The 22,601-nt window shown below is 44.4% G+C and overlaps 1 protein-coding gene across 5 annotated transcripts in view; it reads left to right on the top strand.

Moving 5' to 3' along the window:
* Positions 1-10,243: 10,243 nt before the first annotated feature.
* Positions 10,244-22,601, top strand: part of ARHGEF37 (Rho guanine nucleotide exchange factor 37) — a 53,277-nt gene continuing 40,919 nt past the window's right edge. Inside the window, exon 1 of one of the 5 annotated variants that reach the window (XM_044231623.1) lies at positions 10,244-10,358. Coding sequence is in view for 1 of the 5 variants with exons in the window: in XM_044231613.1 (XP_044087548.1) it covers positions 21,131-21,146 (16 nt within the window). In the remaining 4 variants the exon portion in view is untranslated. Of the gene's footprint in view, positions 10,359-10,918; positions 11,080-18,274; positions 18,295-21,115; positions 21,147-22,601 lie in introns of those variants that run through there. The other 4 variants (XM_044231638.1, XM_044231630.1, XM_044231648.1 and 1 more) reach the window with 4 other exon arrangements.

The raw sequence follows: 22,601 nt of genomic DNA, 5'->3' as shown, positions 1-22,601 counted from the left end.
AATCACACAAGCCATTCCTGGAAATGGGCTGTCATGCACCACCTTTGGGGATATTTGTGCTGGCTATTTTTATTAGGAAGAATTTTGTGCTGTGGAGTTTCTGCCATTTCTTTGTCCCTTCCTTTTCTCAGCCCCTGCTCTCTTCCTCTGCATTGTTCATTGGCAAGGGCACGAAACTGTGCTCCCAGTGACTCATTATTACTCACTATAGTAATCTACTCTCCTTTGTGAGACTAAATTTGGAAGATGCTTGAGTTGCCTTTCCTGAGGAGAGTGGGTCCTAAAACACATCCTGTTAACTCTCAACTCCCTGTGCTAATGCCAGGAAGTACTGATACCGATCACAGAAAATGGCTTAGCTGCTACATTTCATCCTGGTCAAGCCCAAGGCTGCTGCAAAAGGGCTTCCTGCAGTAAGCAGAGCCAGGTGCCTGATTGGACAAAAAAAGAACTCTTGATTGTAGGGCAGAGCAAGCCAAATTGTATTTATATAGCATTTACAGTATATAAAGTATTTTGTGATGCACTAACTTGAGCTTTTCATGATCCGCATCAGAGCATTCATTGTTACATCTATCTTGTAAGGAAGGTGAAGCTCTGGTCTTTTACCCAACACCACCAGCCTTTGAGAACCGCCCACAATCCAAAACCACTGTTCTAGGATGAATGCCCATTCACTTTCACAGTTAGCATGAGTGGTCCAAACCCCAGAGTCTGCTCTGCATCTGAATAGGCAGCAACTAGCCTTAGGTACCTCAGTAGACCTACATTTGACTGAAACTGTCCCCCTCCAGCAGGTGGGCCCAGCCCATCAGTGTTGAAGTTCTGCAACTTGCAACTCAGGTGCTCTATCAGTGGGGTTTCTGACTTCCAGCTGATCCTCAACTTCCACACTTTTGCAGGCTGACACCCATCTCCTCCATGCCCAGTAGTCCCTGGCTCTCTGCCTGGTGATACCTGAATTCAGCTATTTACCTCCATCCTCCTATCCCCACCAGCCATCCCTTTTAAACCACAGTTTATTTCTAACTAATTCCTGTGTTAATTTCGTCTACCTCTTTCCCTTTCAGTTTCTCAAGCCAACTGATTTACTTAATCTTAGCTATCTACCAGACTTTCCAGCCCCTCCTTACTTTCTACTGTCCCCTGAACCTAATCTGAGCTCCCATGACTATTTCTTTTCCGTGTTCTCTATGCTAGGCAAATGATAGACCTAAGACCCTTTGTACTTAACTTCTGGCTCCTTCTAACCTACAGCAAGGTGCCCCAAGACTCAATTATTTTTATATTTTCTGTTGCTGCTTAGAATTTCAAATCCTATTGACCTTCTAAGCCTATATTTTCTCATCTCCCACTGTATCATTGATTGCCATAACTTCTGCCCTAGTTGAAATAGGATCTGTAAAAGCACTTCGTTTAAGCCATTAACCTCATACAAATATACTCTGCTGCTATTATATTAGGTAATTCAAACCAGAGGTGACTTTTGCTAACCTTCCCCATGGAAGGAGATATGCTGTCAGCTGAAATAGGTAATTCACAATTCTTGTCCAAAGCCAAAAATAAGGGAAGTGTAATAATTATGGTACCATAACTGATCTTTTCGTATAGAAGATTACTTTTGACAAGGTCATCACCGGCTAAGACATGTCACAGGAAAGAGAAATGAAATATTCTAGGCTAATCTAAAGGCCTCAGAAACTTGCTTTGAATCATCTTGAAGATACTGAGCTTTCAGATGACATCTACCCTGATTGATTTTCCAATGCTAAGATAATAATTACTTTTAACATTTATATGGCATTTTATATAGTAGTATTCTTACCTATATTATTTCATGTCATTAAAAAAACACTTCATGGGGGAAATAATATTTATTTATTTGAGGGGGTGGAGGGGCAGAGGGCAAGGGAGAGAGAGAATCTCAAGCAGACTGACTCTTTGCTGAGCAAGGAGTCTGATGCAGGGCTCAATCTCATGATCCCAGAGATCACCACCCTGATATCAGGACCAGAGCCGAACTCAAGAGACAGATGTTTAACTGACTGTGCTACCTAGGCACCCCTTCATTGTTTTACTTTTTTTTTTTTTTTTAAATAAGCTCTACACCCAGCATGGACTTGAACTAAGGACCCTGAGATCAAGAGATGCATGTTCTACTGAGGCAGCCAGTTGCCCCCAACTGTTCTAAATTTTTAGATAGGGCAGCTGAGGCAGATCTGTAAACCTGAGCTCTCAGTTAACTCGACCAAGTACAATAAGCCAGGATGCTCCTTGCATTTGAACTCAGACTTTCCTGAGTCCAGAAAACCATGCTTTTTTATATCTCGAGTCAATGCATCTCAGAACTTTAAAACATCCTGGGAGTGAAACTGCTTATTTATTTCCAGATTAAGAGAAGATACAAAAACAGACATTCACTTAATAGATCACAGAATAAGCCACAGAAGGGGATGGTCAAGAGCCCATGCTGTGTCATGGTTTTCAACAGTTATACAATACTGCCACCTTGTGGATAGAGTCATTTTCTATTACTTTAGCCAACTTCTGGCCTAGCATAACGCATAGCCAGAATTACCCAGCAGAATCTGAACAAATGTAAAATGCCCAGTAAAGGGCTGGAGTCAGGTAGCTTAGGATGACATTTGAGGGACTAGGCAAGTGTCAAGAGTTCGTGAACCTGTGGTGCTTTCTGAACGAGATCAAACCCTGCATTATTATTAACTTTGTATCCTCTTCTAGTTTTATACATAGGATGGTTGTGTCCTGTTAGATGGAAGAATGACCTTGTTATTGTCTATTCAGAGACTCAGTATGGTTTAAAGAGATGCAGGTGGGTGACAAGTTGACAAGGAATGGACTTGTAATGGTTACTTTTAGGTACCAACTTGGCTGGGTCGTGGTTGGACCAAAGATTGGGTCAAATGTTATTCTGAATGTTTCTGTGAAGGTGATTTTTGGATAAGATTAACATTTAAATGGGTGAACTTTGAGCAAAGCTGAATGCCCTGCACAAAGTGGGTGGTTCCCATCCAACAACTAAAGGCCTTACTAGAAAAAAGACTGATCTCCCCCAAGCAAGAAGGAATTCTGCCAGCAGACAGCCTTTGGTCTCAAACTGCATCTCTGCCCTGCCGCCTAACCTGCAGATTTTGGACTTACTAAGATTCCACAATCATATAAGTCAAGTCCTTAAAATTGATGTCTCTCTCTCATTCTCTCTTTCTCCCCGTTTCCACACACATACACACATCCCTGTTGGTTCTGTTGCTCTGGGGAACTCTAGGACACTCCCGTACTTCATTCAGATCACGGCTGAGATGTTCTCTCCTGAGAAACACTCTCTTCCTGACTAAATTATTTAAAATAACCCCTTACCCATATCCCCTCAACATACCTAGCTACTTTTCAGGTCTTAACCCTGCTTTATTTTCTTCATAGCACTGATTAGTGTGTGAATTTATATATTTATTGTTTTACTCTTTTGGCCTGACCCCCTTCACTAGAAAATTCCCTCACTGAGACAGGAATGTTTTCTCTCTTATTCACTAGTGAATTCCCAGCATAGTGCCTGACTCAACAGTATCGCTTGAATGACTAATGGATGACACAAATGCATTATATGGATTTACCTATATACATGTTAAGTGCATGGCTCTGAAACCTGTTTTCTCCCCCCAGTCGATATAAGGCATCTATAACAATATCCGTAACATGGACATCTTTACATATTGGTGCCTATAGATAAATCTTATTCATTTTCTTGGCTGCATAGTAGTCCATGGTGTAAACACACTGGAATTGAGTTAATTGTCTCCTGCTGACAGTTATTTGGGCTATTTCTAGCTCTTTGATTTTTTTTTAAAAGTCACAATAAACAATTTTATGCACGTGTCTTTGTACACTTGTGTGTGGATTTCTATAAGATAAATGAACGGAAGTGAAATTCACAAAGGTTTTATCAACTTGCAGTCAGCCTTACAAGTTATTTACACACTAGTGCATATAATTGCAGATCCTTAAAAGGATTTTTCCCCCCTCAGGCAGTTTCCAGGGAAGCATTGCACTGACCGAGGGGACTTCCAACTAGAAAACAATAGATAAAAATCAGATATTAAAATAATTCAAAAAATACTTGAATAAAAAGGTACTGGCCAAATATTTTAACTGTGGTTTGACTTGGTGGTGTGGGACCAGACTGAAGCACAAGAATCAAAAGAAATTGTTCACAAGGAAGTTTAGTAAGAGGCTGGCTCACCTCCCCACTCTAACTGCCTGCTCCTGCCCCATCTTTTTTGCCAGCTCCCCTTCCTCTCCCTGCCCCTTGCTTGTGTTCACAGGTCTTTGCCCTTGGCCTTTTCCTCTTCATGTCCTTCCTGTTTTCCCAGGTCAACCTCATTCACTCTTACAGCTTTATGTACAGCAGGTTTGCCAGTGACTTCCAAATCTGGGTTGCCCATCCCAACTTTCCTCTCCCAGAACCTTATATTCATCTTCCCACTGGACATCTTCATTTAGATCTGCTCTAGGTGTCATCTGTTTTTTTTTGTTTTTTGTTTTTTATTTGACAGACAGAGATCACAAGTAGGCAGAGAGGCAGGCAGAGAGAGAGAGGAGGAAGCAGGCTCCCTGTGGGGCAGAGAGCCCGATGTGGGGCTCGATCCCAGGACCCCGGGATCACGACCTGAGCTGAAGGCAGAGGCTTTAACCCACTAAGCCACCCAGGCACCCCTAGGATGCCCTTTCTTTAGTGAAGATCCCACCATGCACCTAGTCACCCAAGACAAAAATCTCTGAGTTGGCCTAGACCCTCCATCCCCTTACAGCCTGAAGGTCATCAGATATTCCTTCAACATTTTATTCTTATCCTTCTTCCTTATATTGTTCTAGGATCCATTTACTACTAGATGATGTTTTTAAAATTCAAATAATCTCACACAATCCCCATTCCTCCATGACTTCCCCATTGCCTACTGAAGTGGTTTAAATTCCTTAGCGTAGCATGATCTGAATGCATGTCTTCCCCAATGTGGTGCCTGCCAGCAGCAGTCACAGCACAGCCCAACGTGTAGCATTCAATCCAGCTACAATGAAGTGATCGCGTTTTCTGAAAACGAAAGGTAGTTGCGTCTTGATGCGCACATAGTCCTTTCTATCTCGCATAGCTTTCCATGCCTATCTGCTCAGTAAGAATTCTCTCCTTAAGGACTCAGAAGAAAGTGAGATGGCTCCCCATCTTCCCTGTAGATAGCCCACCTGCCCACTCCTTCTGCAGACACTGGATAACAAGTGTAAGAGCTACCTCTTCCGGTTTGAGAGTTCTGCTCCCATGTTGTGTTATACAGCACTTTATACAGGTTCTACTCTTTAATTCTTTCTGTTCAGGGCTTACAAATTGTTAGTAGACAACTTGCATAATGGACTTATATCCTTTTCCCAATTACTCAGCCTCTAAATGGCCTTTATCAGTTTGGAGAACAGGCCACTGTGTGAGGCAGGGCCTGCATTTCACTTCTGGAAGCCAGAAGGCACAGGTAGCAGTTTTCCCTCATTACTGACTACTTGGGACCCAGTCAGTCCCACCTGGATCGTGATCAGGAGACAGGAGCCCAGAGAAGCAGGCAATGTGCAAAAATTACCCCGGGAATGGTGGCAGGCGGTATGTGGCCGTGGCTGGGGCAGCTGGGGCAGCCCGGCTCCCATCCTCCGTATGTTGCCAGTGTCTGGCAGCAGCACTTTTCCTGTGGTGTGGTTTCCTCTGGGGGGTCTGTCCCCCCAGCCTCCCTTCATGTCTGCCTGTATTTCTAGCCTGGTTGTCTAGGCTGTCCATGGATTCTTTGAGCTCAAGACTGTTTCAATGAATTCCTTTCTTTGTTTCAGTCAATCAAAATTAGTTTTTATTGTTTGCAACCCCAAGACTCAGGCTGGTGCATAATCATTTTTGGGGGGGTGAGGGGCACAAAGTCTTTAGGTAACACTTAACTCAAGAGTCTGATGCTACTTTTTTTTTTTTAAGATTTTTTTTTTTTCAGTTTTTATTTCTTTAACTCATCTCTATACCCAACATAGGGCTCAAACTCATGACCCCGAAGATCAAGGGTTATAAGCTTTTCCAACAGAGCCAGCCAGGTGCCCCTGTATCACTGCTTTTAGTCCAGATCTCTAGATAAAGTCGTGGTCAAATTTGCAACTGGCCTGGGAGTTTCATCTGGGTTCCCCTAAAGTAAATAAATCTCAGGCACAATGTCTGCTGCCCCATCCTAAGCCCCTTCTTCCTGTGTCTCCCACAACTTCTCAATTCACACTCACTCACCTACCCAGGCCATAAAAACGTATACAGCCCCTAGTATACAAGGCAGGATGCCAGACACTGAGAGGAACCCAAAGGTCAATAAGCTGTAGTCCTCACACTATATTTTAGAATTTCGAACCAGGTAAATGTATTTTCTTTTCAAAAAAGATATTTAAAAATTGATCACTCTGTGAAGGGTAGAAGTGAAGAGGAACTCTATCTTTGAGTTAGTGTCACTGGGGGCAAGGGGATGTCCATTTCTTTGTACATGTTCTAGAAATCAATCCCCCCCCCACAAAATAATTGGTTACTTTGTTACACAATGGTTTCCAGTTGAAAACAAACAAGTAGCTCTCCAGAGCATTGAGAAAAGAATGACTTTTCTGAAGTTGGCCATTAAATTGCTGCCCATCAAAGTATTTATGACTAGGATAAGAGGTGAGGCACTAGAGTGAGTACTTTAGGAATTTAATTCAAGATAACCCAGAGCCCTCAAACAGAATCTAAGAAACATCTGTTTCAAATGAAAATACTAGCCAGCTCTTCTCCTTTTCCTTAAATTAACAAATAAATACTTCTTGGGACTATGGAACCCTGCTACCTCTGGGACCCCAGTAATACAACAATTGCCCAGGATTGTTGGCACGTGGGTCTGAAATCACAAAATACTCAACACAAGCAAGGAAGAAGGGCACACATCAGTCATGTAAAGTGAAACGAGCAGAGCAGATGACTCCATACTCGGGAGAAAATGCTGATCACCCCCACCCCCAACAAACACTTTACAGGAGCAGAACTGAGGTGCTGACACTGAGCACTCAAGACCCTTCCCACAAAAACGAAGTCGATTTAGAAGTCAGGCTGGCCCTAGGGGGCTTTGGATAGGTCACTTAACCACTCTAGGATTCCATTTCTCTTTAGAATTCCTACAGAATGGGAAAGAAACCTAGAGATCTTTTTTTTTTTTTAAGATTTTATTTATTTATTTACAGACAGACATCACAAGTAGGCAGAGAGGCAGGCAGAGAGAGAGAGGGGGAAGCAGGCTCCCAGCCGAGCAGAGAGCCTGATATGGGGCTCGATCCCAGGACCCTAAGATCATGACCTGGGCAGAAGGCAGAGGCTTTAACCCACTGAGCCACCTAGGAGCCCCGAAACCTAGAGATCTTTAAACCACTCTAACTTTTATGGGACTTTTCTTTGAAACATTTTTTAATTTTTTTTTAAGATTTTTATTTATTTATTTGATAGAGAGAGATCACAAGTAGGCAGAGAGGCAGGCAGAGAGAGAGGGGGAAGCAGGCTCCCCGCTGAGCAGAGAGCCCGATGTGGGGCTCCATCCCAGGACCCTGAGATCATGACCTGAGCTGAAGGCAGAGGCTTAAACCACTGAGCCACCCAGGCGCCCCTGAAACATTTTTTTTAAAAATTTATTTATTTGACAGACAGATCACAAGTAGGCAGAGAGACGGGCAGAGAGAGGAGGAAGCAGGCTCCCTGCTGAACAGAGAGCCCAGAACCCTGAGATGATGACCTGAGCCGGAGGCAGAGGCTTAACCCACTGAGCCACCCAGGCGCCCCCTATTTTTTTTTTCTCCAATTTTTTTTTTTTTTAATTTGAGAGAGAGAGCATGAGTGTGAGCATGAGTAGAGGTTGGCAGGAGGAGAAGCAGACTCTCCGCTGAGCAGGGAGCCAAATGTGGGACCCTGAGATCATGATCTGAGCTGAAGGCAGGTGCTTAACCCACTGAGCTACCCAGGCGCCCCTCTTTGAAGCATTTCTGATAAGCCTCTCTGCTTGAATGCTGACTTTAAAAAAAAAAATTTTTTTTTAAGATCATTTATTTATTTATTTATTTGTCAGAGGGAGACAGAGGGAGTAGGAGCAGTGGGAGCAGCAGGCACAGGGGTTGTTAGAAGGATCCCCGCTGAGCAAGGAGCCTGATGGGACTCCCTCCCAGAACCCTGATATATGACCCAAGCTGAAGGCAGTTGCTTAACTGACTGAGCATGCATCCCTTGAATGCTGACTTAAAAAATTTTTTTAATTATTATCGATGTATAATTGCCATGCAATGTTATATTTTGGGTTTTGTTGTTGTTGTTTTAAAGTTTATTTATCTTTTTTTGTGTGTGGGGGGCATCTCAACACCCAGAGTGGGGCTCAAACTCACAACTCCGAGATCAAGAGTCACATGTTCTTCCATCTGAGCCAGCCAGGCATCCTGCAGTGTTATATTTTGAATGTTGACCTTTAGTGGTAAGATGCTCACTCTCGAACTCACTCACTGATGCCACTTTTGAAATGTTCTGTTAGAGAAGTTCTTCCTTACATGTTCCAATGTGTGCTTATGGATTTCCCCATGCTAGTGACTTCTCAGGTCACACGCATGAAGTCTGATCCATGGATCAGAAAGCTCTCAACTTCCTTTGCTTTCTTGTCTACAGACTAAACCACCCCTCTCCCCTTCTAGTCTCATCCATCACATTCAAGGCATAGCCCCATTTTGATGTTCATGTTTTTTGTTTTGGGTTTTTTTTAAAAAAAAGATTTTATTTACTTATTAATTAGAGAGAGAGAGAGCACACACATGAGAGATCACAGGTGGTAGGGAGGGCCAGAGGGAGAAGCAGACTCCCCCACTCTGAGCAGGAGCTGGACGGAGGCTTGATCCCAAGACCCTGGGATCATGACTTTGATGAAGTTCTAGAACCTAGGTGAGGTTCGGTGGGCTGAGGTCCGGAGCCGATGACCAAGAAAGAATTCTTGAGACATCTTTGGTGCAAAATGGTGGTTTATTAAAGCACGGGGACAGGACCCGTGGGCAGGCAGAGATGCTGCTGCCCCGGGTTGTGAGGGTAGGTGTGTTATATACCTTGTGGTTGGGGGGAGGTGGTGAGGGGATAGGAGATTTCAACAGAGCTCTCACGTGCTAAGGTGGGCCTACAAGGTGCCCGGGGGAGTCCTTGCCCTTATGGCTTGATCAATGTCATTTTTAGGTCAGGCATTAACATCAACATAGTTGGGAGATTCTTAGTGGGGTATTATGACCCTACTATCATTTACATTGCCTTCTACCTCAGTCTCCTCCAGTTTATGGTGGGGAGGGGGACATTAGGGCTTCAGGAAATGAGAGTTATTTGCCTCTGAAAATTTGTGCTATTGATAAGGTAACCTCCCTGTTTAGATCTCCAGGACATCTGTAGAGCAAGGGAGATTCCTGTTCTGCAGGATTGCGATCCCTGCAAGTTAACTATTTATCGTTTTATGGCGGTCAGGGGTGCCTGAGGAATGCTACACATATGGAGGGGAGCGGGTGAAGAGGGGGTGCAAGGCGCCAACTTCTGCCCTGTCCTCAGCCAGCCTCCTGCTCCCTCATCAACTTGACCCAAAGGCAGACGCTTAACACACTGAACCACCCAGGCACCCCTAGTCTTCATGTTTTTGTGGGTGTAGACTAGTGGTTAAGCAACAGGAGGCCTCCAACAGTTTGAATTTGAATACTGGTCCTGTCCCTTAGTAGCTGTGTAACAGTAGGCTAATTGCTTTCATTTTTCTGGCCTCAGTTTCTCTAAAACGAAGATAGTAATAACAGTAATGCTAAGAAGCATGCCTGTTTTATAGAGAAGTTGTGAATGAGGTAAATGAGGAAACACAAGTAAAATGTTTACTATAGTGCCTGGCATTTAGGAAGCCAAATTACTATTGCTACCACTAATAATAATAAATAATAAGCCCTAATAATGAGAATAAGAATTAGAACGGAGAAGATTTGGGAAAGTTAATCTAGTCGATTGCCGATCCCACAAACAAGGTTTGCCTTCCCCGATAGGACACTTTTTCATAGCGATTTTCACTCTTCAATGTCAATGTTCTAAGTGTCTGACCAACCTCACCCACCACCGCCCCGCCCCTCAAGGGGGCGGGGACCTACTTAGGGCCTAGAACAGTGTCCTATTTCACAGCAGGGAGAGAGTGGACGTACAGCTTTCTATCACAGGAAAGGAGACTGGGGTGCAGGAAGACTGGCAGATTTGTCTGAGACTGAGCTCGTGGGAGAGCTGGGTAAGAACCCAGAGGTCCTGGCAGCGGACCCTGGGAATGAAATCGAAGTCCAGCCCTAACATCTGGTGCTTTGGGCAGAGCCACGGATACACAGATTGTCAGTGATCCAGGGGTCAACATTCCCACCGGGTGGCACTGGCCCGTGTTTTGGGGGCGCCGAGATCGGGCGAGCAGGCGGCTGAGCGGGAAGGCCAAGGATGCACCCGCCCTCCCCGGCGGCGCGGCGCTCAGACCCGCGGCAACTCTCGGCGCTGGCGGCGGGCCAGGGCCACCCCGGGCCGGGCCGGTCCCGGGCGCGGCAAGTGGAAAACAACCTGGCCGCACACAATTGACAAAGGCGCGCGAGCGGGCCGGCCCTCCGCCGCGCGCACGCACGCAGCGTGGGCAGAGCCGCGCCCTCCGTGGGACCCGCGGCGCCCAGGCCCAGGTGGGGCGCGTGTCGGGGAGAGGGGCGTCCCTCCCGCCTCCGCGGCGGTTCCGGTGCGCCCAAGCTCCGCGCGGGGAGTGCGCCCCGTGAGAGGGGCGGGGTGGACGGGCCGGGCGCCGAGGGGCGCGGGAAAGCCGCCGCCGCTGCCTGCCGAGCTGGAAGGTGTGGGGCGCCGAGAACCGCGACGCCCGGGTCCAGGTGGCGCGGTAGAGCCTTGTGTCCTGGGGACGCACGGAAATGCAAGCAACCTGATCCATGTGACCTTTTACAGGTGGGCAGATAAGGCCTAGAGAGGTAAGGTGGTCTGGAAAAAACTATTATTTCTTGCGTCGGTTTGTTTATCTCTGCCCGCTTCAGTGTAGGATTTGGGGTGACTTTTAATAAGAATCGATAGGTTGAAACAACAGAAAAATACAAATAGTGTTAAAGGATCCTTGCCAAGGAAAGTATAATTATTACTACGGGCGGGGCTTGGGGGAAGAGAAAGGAAATTCGAAGTCCCTATGTTGCGCTGCTTTGGCCAAGGACCCGCAGAAAAGTGCCAGAGCTGAGACCAGAAGCCTGAGTGTCGGGCTCCCCCGGGGGTTCAGTGCTCTGGGCACAGTGAGCGACCAGAACTTGCAGGGGAATGGAGAAACAGCAGCCTGCCCGCGGGCTTCACCTTCTTGGGATTCTGGACCCCTTAGACACCTGGATCCCTTCCTACAGAGGGGTTCACACATGACCTTGCACACCGTTTCAGATTTGACACGAAGCATTCTGCTGTAAGGAGTGACCGGAAGGCTGGCACTCAGCCTGTGCTATCAAGAGCAATTTTTTGCTCTTTTTAAAGGGAGGCAGCCAGGGAAAAAAGCGAGCACCAGCTGTCAATCCAGTGTTCTGACCCCGCTAGCTGGGTGATCTTGGACACACCGTTTAACCTCTCCAAGGCCCAGTGTTTTACTCTCTTGTTCTTTTTTTTTTTTTTTCTTTACAGATTTTATTTAAATTCAAGTTAGTTCACTTATCTAGTGCAGTATTAGTTTCAGTCCCAAGCCCGGCGTTATCTGTAAAATAGAGATGAGATTGTCTGCCTCCTCCTTCGAGGTATTGTCCGACTTAAGAATGAATGCTGATCCCAGTGTCTGGCACGTAGGGAGTGCTCAGTGAGTGTGCAGGTGCACAGAGCCCAGTGGCTCGCAGCTGGGCCAGTTAGGAGAGATGATGACATGGAAGACATTGGGCTGTCTTTGAAATAAAACACAAAATTAAAAACATTGTAAACCTGAAACTATAAAGAGAACCCTATAATGACTCAAAGCGACAGCACAGATATTGGCGATGATCATCTAAACAAAAGTACAGCAGTGCATCACGTCAATATTTGGCCTAAGGTGAAAGGCTGAGAGGAGAAGCCACCAGACATTCTAACAAGGACTGTTTACTGGGCCTTGCTTGCCTCTTTTGAATGGAACCGGCACCTGCATAGCTTGTTTCTAAATGAGAGGAAAGAGGAGGGTGATGTGGGGACCTGGGCAACACCCAGTCTTGCCAGGTGATGTGGGCTTGGCCGAGTTCTGGCCGGGGTACAGGAGTTGCTGGCAGTTGGCTCTCATCCCTCTTGGATCAGCAGCTTGTTGTGGTAAACAGAGCCTTGGTTGACTGTGTTCTAGATCAAATAAATGGCTTTTTATTTAACCGATGGGGGTGTGTGTTTGAGTGCTCTAACTGAAGCAAATAGTGTTTGTTGAGCTCGATTGTCCAAAGCCTATAACTTGTTTACTGACAGACTAAGGAGTTTTTATTATTATTACTATTGATTTATTTGATTTATGGAGAGAGAGAACATGCATGCACGCACAAGGGGAGAGGGGCAGAGGGAGAAGGTGAAGCAGATCCCTCACCCAGCTGGATACCAGAACCCTAAGACCACCACCCAAACCCAAGGCAGATGCTTAATTGATTGAGCCATCCAGGCGCCCCAGGCTTAAGAGTTCTAAAATCTGCAGATCCAAAATTGCGAGGACAGGGCCTGGGCAGGCCTACTTGCCTATAAAAAGAACTGCTCTTACAAAAAAAAATACTGTGTTGTTTTCTTTCTCTGCCATTTTAGGCCTTGCAAATAGAGTCAGGGAAATATGGCTTAGGGCAAGTAGCTGCTATTTAATTTGGGCTGAGACACAAATTACCTGTCTGGTGGGTTACATGCCTCTCCAGGTGTTTATAAAGGAGAATTCTTCCTCAGAAACAGAGAATGTGTGTGAAGTCTCTTGCCCCCTGTCTGCCTCCCCTTGAGCCAGTCATTTCTCAACCCAGAGAAATCCTTTTTCTGCAAGTTCAGTGACTTTGGCAAGTTCCTTCCCTTCCTGGCTCTGTGGCCTGATTTTGTTTCACAGTAGCTCTGTTGGAAAGTTGTTTTTTTAAAGGCTCCACACCAATGGGGAGCCCAACACAGGCTTGAACTCACAACCCTGAGATCAGATCTGAGCTAAGATCAAGAGTCAGTCACTTAACCGACTGAGCCACCCAGGTGTCCCTGTTTTGTTTTTTTAAAGTAAGCTCTACATCCATCGTGGGCCTTGAACTCAGGACCCCAAGATTAAGAGTTGCATGCTCTACCAACTGAGCCAGCCAGGTACTCCTAGAAAGTTTTCCCTAATTTGACCTTTAGATTCTAAACATTTGGTGCTCATAGGATGGCATAGAGCAAACATACTCTCTTGGGCCAAGGCTCTTCCTTATTTGAATACAGCCCGTGGACCTCTTTCATGTTTCTACCTCCAGACTCGCTGCCTTCATTCTTTCAACATTTCTGTAGTAGGTTGAGATTAAAAGCAGAATTTTCCCAAGAAGTGATCTACAGACTACTTGCATCAGAGTCACCTAGGGAGTAGGGTGCCTGGGCAGTTCCGTTGGTTAAGCCTCTGCCTTCTTTGGCTCCGGTCATGATCGCAGGGCCCTGGGATCAAATTCCGCCTCAGGCTCCCTGCTCAGTGAGGAGTCTCCTTCTCCCTTTGCCTCTGCTGATCCCCCTGCTTGTGTGTGTGCTTTCTCTCTCTCTCTCTCTCTCTCTCTCAAATAAATAAATAAATAAATAAAATCTTAAAAAGAAACCAACCAGGGGCTTGTGGAAATGCCCCATCCCTGACCACCTGAATCAGAATCTTCAAGCGTGTGGATAAGAATTTACACATCTGAGAAGGGCTCCTGGTGATTCTTATGCACCTTTAGTTATCTGTTTGGGTGTTGGGGGTGTGGATTGGTAGTGGGGGATTATATACTCCTTATAAATTCTATATTGTTTATCTAAATTATGTAATGAGTGAGAGCCTCTTTTGTAAATTGAACAAAACCATAATGTCTAGGGAAAACGTGAGTAGCAAGTAAGCGCTTGAGAAAATGCTCAAGATAATTCATCATTCGGGAAATGCACATCAAAACCACATTGAGATGTCACTTCCTACCTATGAAGGTGGCTAAAATTAAAAAGACTGACTGTAGCAAGCTTGATAAGGATGTGGAGGAACTAGAACTTGTATGCACTATTGGTGCGAATGTAAAATGGTACAACCACTCTTTCAAAGTTTGACATCTATCTTGTGATCCAGACACAGCCCAAGGTCCGGCGTTATTGGACGAGAGAAACAGAGAACTGCCAATTGTTTGTCCAGTGCGTGGGTAAACAAACAGCGCTGTGTCCCTACAGTTAAATATGCTCAGCATTAAAAAGTAATGAACTGGGGCTTCTGGGTAGCTCAGTGGGTTAAAGCCTTTGCCTTCAGCTCAGGTCATGATCCCAGGGTTCTGGGATCGAGCTCTGCATCGGGCTCTCTGCTCAGCAGGGAGCCTGCTTCCTCCTCTCTCTCTGCCTGCTTCTCTGCCTACTTGTGATCTCTGTCTGTCAAATAAATAAATAAAATCTTTAAAAAAAAAAAAAAGTAATGAACTACTGACACACAGATAGATCTCGAAATAATCTTGCTGAAAAGAAAAAGAAGCCAGACCAAAAAGAGTACAGACGCTACAATTCCACTTATATAAAACCCAAGGGGAGTTGCTCTCTCCGCTCCCCCGCTCCCTGATCTTAAACATTGTGGTGGCTCTCAAGAATTGTGTATGATTATATTAGTCAACCTCCACTTGTTACAGTGTCATTGGCAATTTGATCTGCCAGTGTTTCTCCATTTCATTCATCCATTCAGTTAATCAAGTACCTACCATGTGTCTGATTTAGAGTAGACACTGGGTAATGTGTTGGTGAATAAAATAGACATGATCCATAGGGATGTCTGGTGGCTCAGTGGGTTAAGCGTCTGCCATTGGCTCAGGTTGTGATCCCAGGATCCTGGGATTGAGACCCGCATTGGGCTCCCTGCTCAGTGGGGAGCCTGCATCTGCCTCTGCCTGCTGCTCTCCCTGCTTATGCCGGTGCTCTCTCTGACAAATAAGTAAAATCTTTTTTTTTTTTTTTTAATAGACATGATCCCTTTCCTTGTGGAGTTTACCCTTTATTGAATGAACCAGTAAAACAAATAGGATAAGAAAAATAGTTATTGGGGGAAAGAAGTGCTTCTTTGGAAGTAGGTTTCAAGCAAGAAGTAAAGCAGTCAGTTTCTTTTTTTTTTTTAAAGATCTTTATTTATTTGACAAGGAGAGACACAGCGAGAGAGGGAACGCAAGCAGGGGGAGTAGGAGAGGGAGAAGCAGGCTTCGCTGAGCAGGGAGACCGAGGTATGGCTTGATCCCAGGATGCTGGGACCATGACCTGTGCCTCACTCCCCTCTGGTGCTGTGAGTCTAATCAGGATGCCATTATACTTGTCCAGGAGAAAGGTGGTAGAGGTTTAGACTCAGGTGGTCTTAGAGATGGAAAGCATTAAAGGAACTGATGGATATCCTTAAACTGGGCATATCACAGAGGTTGAAATTGATCAATGTTCTTTGAATTATGTAGTTTTTTCAGTTTTTTGTTTATTTATTTATTTAGATTTTATTTATTTATTTGAGAGAGATTTATTGAGAGAGATCACAAGCAGGCAGAGAGGCAGGCAGAGAGAGAGGAGGAAGCAGGCTCCCTGCCGAGCAGAGAGTCCGATGCGGGGCTCGATCCCAGGACTCGGAGTTCATGACCTGAGCCGAAGGCAGCGGCTTAACCCGCTGAGTCACCCAGGGGCCCCTGTTTTTTTTTTTAAAGGGGATTTCAAGAGCAGGAGGAGGGAGAAGCAGACTCCCAGCCGAGCAGGGAGCCCGATGCAGGGCTCCATCCCAGGACACTGGGATCATGACCCAAGCCAAAGGCTTGGGGAGCCTGCAGGGAAGCCTGCTTCCTCCTCTCTCTCTCTGCCTGCTTCTCTGCCTACTTGTGATCTCTGTCTGTCAAATAAAAAATAAAATCTTTTTTTAAAAAAAGTAATGAACTACTGACACACAGATAAATCTCGAAATAATCTTGCTGAAAAGAAAAAGAAGCCAGACCAAAAAGAGTACAGACGCTACAATTCCACTTATATAAAACCCAAGGGGAGTTGCTCTCTCCCCCCCACCCCCGATCTTAAACATTTTGGTGGCTCTCAAGAATTGTGTATGATTATATTAGTCAACCTCCACTTGTTACCGTGTCATTGGCAATTTGATCTGATGGAGCCACCCACGCGTCCCTAGTTTTATCAGTTTTTAGTTCATATTACTCTACTATGGTCCCCTCCACCCCCATCCCCCCAGCTCTCAGCCTCCATCACCCATGTCTTGCTCCTTAGAGAGACTGCTTAGGAAGACATCAGCACCTTGCTGGGCTGGTTACACTAGCATACAGCATTCCTTTGATCCACTGGCCCAGTTGCCTTTCAGTAAGAGAATGAGGATAGTCTGCAATTACCTGTTATTCCGTTTTGTTTTGTTTTTATCTATCCTGGCTCCCAGTGATCTCTGTTTCCTTTATAAAGGCTGAGGGACCATCTCTTTTACTCAAGTGGCAAAATCCTCAAATGGCTAAGGCTAAAGAGGGTGGGGAAAGAAAATATATTAGCTCCTAAGAAAATCCAAAGGCAGGGATGCCAGGGTGGCTCAGTTGGTTAAGCATCCGACTCTTGATTTTGGCTCAGGTCATGGTCTCAGGGTCGTGAGATTGAGCCCCATGTTAGAATTAGCTCAAGAGTCTCTCTCTCCCTCTCCCCCAAATCTAATTAAAACAAACAAACAAACAAAACACCTAAAGGCAGTCAGTCTCCATCATGGCTGGACTGAGTAATGGCATCAGGGCTCAGTTTCATGGTCCCTCAATCCTTAGCTCCATTTCTTGGTGTTTGCTGCATTCTGAGTCAGGCTCTAGTGTGTCATTCCTATTCCTTATTATTATCATCATGTTTAGCTGTTCTCACCTTCAGCTTGAATATGATCAGCAAAGTGTCCTTAGATAATGTCTTGACCCATTGGATCCATGGTAGTGCTATCCTTTACAGTGAAACAACAATAGTGGCGAAGCAACTGTTAAAATTTTTGCAAGTTTACCTTGTACTCTGTTAGATACTCTACATGGATTATCTTTTTTTTTTTTAAGGATTTATTTATTTATTTGACAGACAAAGATCACAAGTAGGCAGAGAAGCAGGCAGAGAGAGAGGAGGAAGCAGGCTCCCTGCTGAGCAGAGAGCCCGATGCAGGGCTCGATCCCAGGACTCTGGGATCTTGACGTGAGTCAAAGGCAGAGGCTTTAACCCACTGAGCCACCCAGGCACCCCTACATAAATTATCTTATGAAATTTTATAATCACCCTGTAAAGGAGGTTAATAATTATCCCAGGAAAGCCAGCTGACTGATTGCTGAATCAGAATTTAAAATTGGGTTTTCTGGCTTTAGTGTGCCTGTGTCTTACTTTTTCTGAACATCAATCTTAAAATATACACGGCAATCATAGTAGGGGCAGAACTTTGGAAGTTATTCTCATAACTTTGTCAATCTCTGATCCTTATGGGTTGTTAGAGTTTGGGGAGCTCTTCGTACAGGACCTTTCTCCTTGGCTATTCAGTATGTCTGTATAAACCAGGAATGTCAGGCAGGACTCCAGTGTGGCCACTCTTCTTTCTATAGACATTTTCTCCCTTTGTTTTTCTTCTCTTTCTCTCTCTCTGTTTTTTTTTTAAGATTTGTTTACTTTTATATGAGGTGGGGGGCAGAGGGAGAGGGAAGGAATAGAACCCCAAGCAGACTAACTACTGAGCATGGAGCCTGACAAGGGGCTTGATCCCACGGCCCTGAGATCATGACCTGAGCCAAAATCAAGGGACAGACACTTAATGGACTGTGCCATCCGGTGGTACCCGTAGGCCTACGTCTTAACTGAGGTGGTGGTTACACAAATCTAACATGTGATAAAATGGCATAAAAGCAATCATTCACGAATAGTAGACTGATGCCAATTTCCTGGTTCTGATATTGTGCTATATTTAAATAATAGGTAACCATCAGAGTACCCTAGGGAAAGATGCACAGAAAATCTGGTACTATCCTTGCTACTTCCTGTTGAATGAGTCTGTAAGTCTTGTACCTGTCTGTAAGTATTTCAAAATAAAAAGTTGAAAACAAAAAATTACATAGCTTAACTTATCCACTATCTTTGCAGCTCTGTATGGACAAGTACCGCCCAAAAGCCTGGGAGAGCAGGCTGGGTGTCCCTGTTCTGTTTCCTGGTCTGGGTTAATAAGGAGGCTTATCTCAGAGAACAAGCTTGGGAAACATGGCTTTCCTTGTAGTCCAGTCATGCTCAGTCCTGGGATCTCTTTCATGTCCCATGATAGGCAGTTTTTTTTTTTTAAAGATTTTATTTATTTATCTGTCAGAGAGTGAGCACAAGCAGGGGGAGCAGCAGGCAGAGGCAGAAGTAGGCTCCCCGCTGAGCAGGGGGCCCAGAGCAGGGCTTGATCCCAAGACGCTGGGATCATGACCTGAGCTGAAGGCAGACACCTAACCAACTGAGCCCCCCAGGAGTCCCCATGATAGGCAATTTAGAACTAAAATCAGTTTAGCCCTCTGCTCTTTCTCTCAAATAAATAAATAAAATCTTAAAAAAAAAGACACAGAATTATTCCAGGACCACAAAGCTCTCCCTGGTGTTCTTTCTTTATGGTCACACCCACCTGCCCTTCACCCTCATCCCTAGACAGGTGACCACTAATCTGTTCTCTGTCTCTATAATGTGTACGTGACATAAATGGAATCATACATGACCTTTTAAGATTAGTTTTTTTTTCAGGCCATGTAATACCCTCAAACGCCCTTCAGGCTATTACAATTTATGCATAATTCAATCCCTGTTATTTCTGGGTATTCAGTTGTAATGGATCTACCCTTTCTTTCCTTTAAAGCATTCACCTCTTCTTAATTATTTTTTAAGTAGGCTCCACACCTAACATGGGGCTTGGACTCATGACCCTGAGATTAAGAGTACGTACATGCTCTACCGACTAAACCAGCCAAGTGTCCCTAAAGCGTTCACCTGTTAAACTCACCTATTAAATCAACATTTTGATTGTTTCCGGTCTGGCAATTACAAATGAAACTTCTGTAAGCATTTGTGGACACATTTTTTTATGGACATAAGTTTTCTTTCTCTGGAATAGATGCCTGAAGTTATGATTGTTAGTAAGTGTAGGTTTCTTTTTATTTTATTTTTTATTTTTTTATTTTTTTAAAGATTTTATTTGTTTATTTGACAGACAGAGATCATAAGTAGACAGAGAGGCAGGCAGAGAGAGAGAGAGAGAGAGGGAAGCAGACTCCCTGCTGAGCAGAGAGCCTGATGCGGGACTCGATCCCAGGACCCCGAGATCATGACCTGAGCCGAAGGCAGCGGCTTAAACCACTGAGCCACCCAGGCGCCCTAGGTTTCTTTTTAAAAGAAACTGACAAGCTGTTTTCTGCCATGACTGTACCATTTTTGCATTCCCACCAGTGATGTCTGAGCGATCCAATTTCTCCCACACCTCTGCCAGCAGTTAATACTATATAATATTTTTCTGATTAATGGCTTTATTGAGCTATAACTCATCTCATATACTTCACCCACTGAAAGTGTACAAATCAGTGGTTTTTAGTACATTCACTGAGTTGTGCAAGAATCACCACAATAAATTTAGAACATTTTCGCCACCCCCAAGAGAAACCCTGTGCCCAGTAGCCACCACACTCCATACCCTAGCCCGTTAGCCTAGGAATTCGATGATCTACTTTTATATAGATTTGCCTATTCTGGATATTTCATATAAGTCAAATCATAAAATATGTGGTCCTTTGTGAGTGACTGCTTTGACCTAGCATAATGTTTTCAAGATTCATCCGTGTTAGAGCACACATCCATAGGACTTTATTCCTTTTCATTACCAAATAATGTATAATATTTTTAAAGAAATAAAAGTGTGTTTCTTTCCATTATACAGACCATAAACTAAGAGATGACAAAATGCTCTTACAGGGAGGTTTTGCCAGGCCAGCTAGGAGGTCTAGCTTGCAGTGAACCTAAGTGCAAATTAATGCTATTTTAAATATTTAGCAGTTCTCTGTAGAATGTGCTTTTTGTTTGTTTAGCAATAGTTCTGAGTAGTGGAACCTGAGTAGCTCTCCTGAAAGCCTGTTGGGATCTTTCTAGAGAACCTACTGTGCACAGGGGGGTGAGTGTCAGCGACTCGGGCCAGGGACAGGTCAGCCGGCCACGGGCAGTGTTCAAGAGCTGGAACAGAGCATCAGACAGATGCATTCCAGGATCTTTCTAGGCCCTTTGCTCTCCCCATTCAGTTTACAGATCATCTGATCAGGTCAGCGCTTATGGCCCAGGACAGAAACTTCTGCTGCTACTAGTCCCTCCCAAAGGACATTTATATATGCAAGTATCATCAGTATTGTGAGGAATAGTGAAGGACACCAGGTGAATGGGTGCTCCCCTGTCTCTAAGTGCATAGGGTCTTGGCAGGAGGCTGAGGCCTGGTTCTGAATAACCCTAAATAGCCAAGAACTAGTTTGAATGGGCTGTGTGCCACTTTAAATATTAGGAAATATTTTACCCATCCAGAAAAGAACAAAGAACAGTGAAACAAATACCATGTTCTTACCACCTCGCTTTATTTAATTTTAACATTTTTGTCCTCTGTGCTTCATTATTTTTAAGCAAATAGGACTTCTCCTACTTCAGCAATAAAAAGGAACGAACTACTGATACATGCAACAATTTACAGGAATCTCCAGGACATTATGCTGACTGAATAAAGTCAGTCCCCAGAGGTGACACACTGTAATGATTCCATTCGCATACATTCTTGAAATGGCCAGATGATAGAAGTGAAGAACAGATTCCTGATGGCCAGGGGTTAAGGATGGGATGGAGCTGGAGGGAAGTGAGTGAAAAGGGAACATGAGGGATCCTTGTGATAGAAATGAGCTGTGTCTTGCTTGTATCAGTGCCAGTATCCTGGCTGTGGGATTGTGTTAAGAGTTTTGCAAGATGTTACCATTGAGGAAATTGGGTAAAGTGTACATGTAACCAGTTTATTATAACTGCATGTGAATCTCTATCTCAAAATTAGAAGTGTAGCTCAAAACAAGACCACTTCAGATCCCATTAAGTCCCTTTTGATATGTCCTCAATTCCATTTCTCTGCTTCCCTTTCCAGAGGTTGCTACCATCCTGAATTTACTGTTGATCATGTTCATAAAATTTTTAATACGTATATATTATATATAATATTATATATTATATATATTATTTTTGTATTATAATAATATATTTTTATTTACAGTGTTGATGAGGCTACCCATTATGATATATGAATTTGTAGTTTGTTCATTTTCACTGTTGTTGAGAATTCCATGGTCTGGATATATTACAAGTTAATAACCCATTCTGTTGATGGTCATCTAGGTTGTTTCTAATTTCCTATCATTATCAGCAGTGCTGCAGTGAACATTCTTGTCTCCATTCCTGTGTATAGGAAGAGAAGTTTCTTTTTTTTTTTTTACGAGTTTATTTATTTATTTGACAGAGAGATCGAAAGAGAGCACAAGTAAACAGAGTGGCCGGCAGGGAAGAAAGAGAAGCAGGCTCACTGCTGAGCAAGGAGCCAGATGCGGGACTTTATCCCAGGACGCTGGAATCATGACCCGAGCAGAGCCTTCCGCTTAACAGACTGAGCCAAGTAGACTCAGGCGCCCAGGCGCCCCCAAGTGGACAAGTTTCTTAAAGACAGATTATCTCTAAGAGTAGAACTGGCCTGATGGTGCAAGCATTTTTAACTTTTCTAGTTATTGCCAAATTGCTCTTTGGAGTGGTTGCAACAATTTACATTACCATATCGGTACATGAGACTTCCCGGTCATCTATAGTCTTACCAACATTTTTATATTTTGCCAGTCTGATGGGCATGAAATATTATCTCACTGTGATTTTTTAAAAGATTTTATTTATCTATTTGACAGAGAGAGAGATCACAAGTAGGCAGAGAGGCAGGCAGAGAGAGAGAGAGAGAGAGGAAGAAGCAGGCTCCCTGCTGAGCAGAGAGCCCGATGTGGGGCTCCATCCCAGGACCCTGAGATCATGACCTGAGTCGAAAGGAGAGGCTTAACCCACTGAGCCACCCAGGTGCCCCTTATTTTTATTTTTATTTTTATTTTTATTTATTTTTTTTTAAGATTTTATTTATTTATTTGACAGAGAGAGATCACAAGCAGGCAGAGAGGCAGGCAGAAAGAGAGAGGAGGAAGCAGGCTCCCTGCTGAGCAGAGAGCCCGATGTGGGCCTCGATCCCAGGACCCTGAGATCATGACCTGAGCCGAAGGCAGAGGCTTAACCCACT

Source organism: Neovison vison, chromosome 1, assembly GCF_020171115.1.
Source record: "Neovison vison isolate M4711 chromosome 1, ASM_NN_V1, whole genome shotgun sequence".
NCBI lineage: Eukaryota > Metazoa > Chordata > Mammalia > Carnivora > Mustelidae > Neogale > Neogale vison.
Note: the sequence above shows the minus strand (reverse complement) of the source record. Positions and strands in the feature narration are given on the sequence as shown.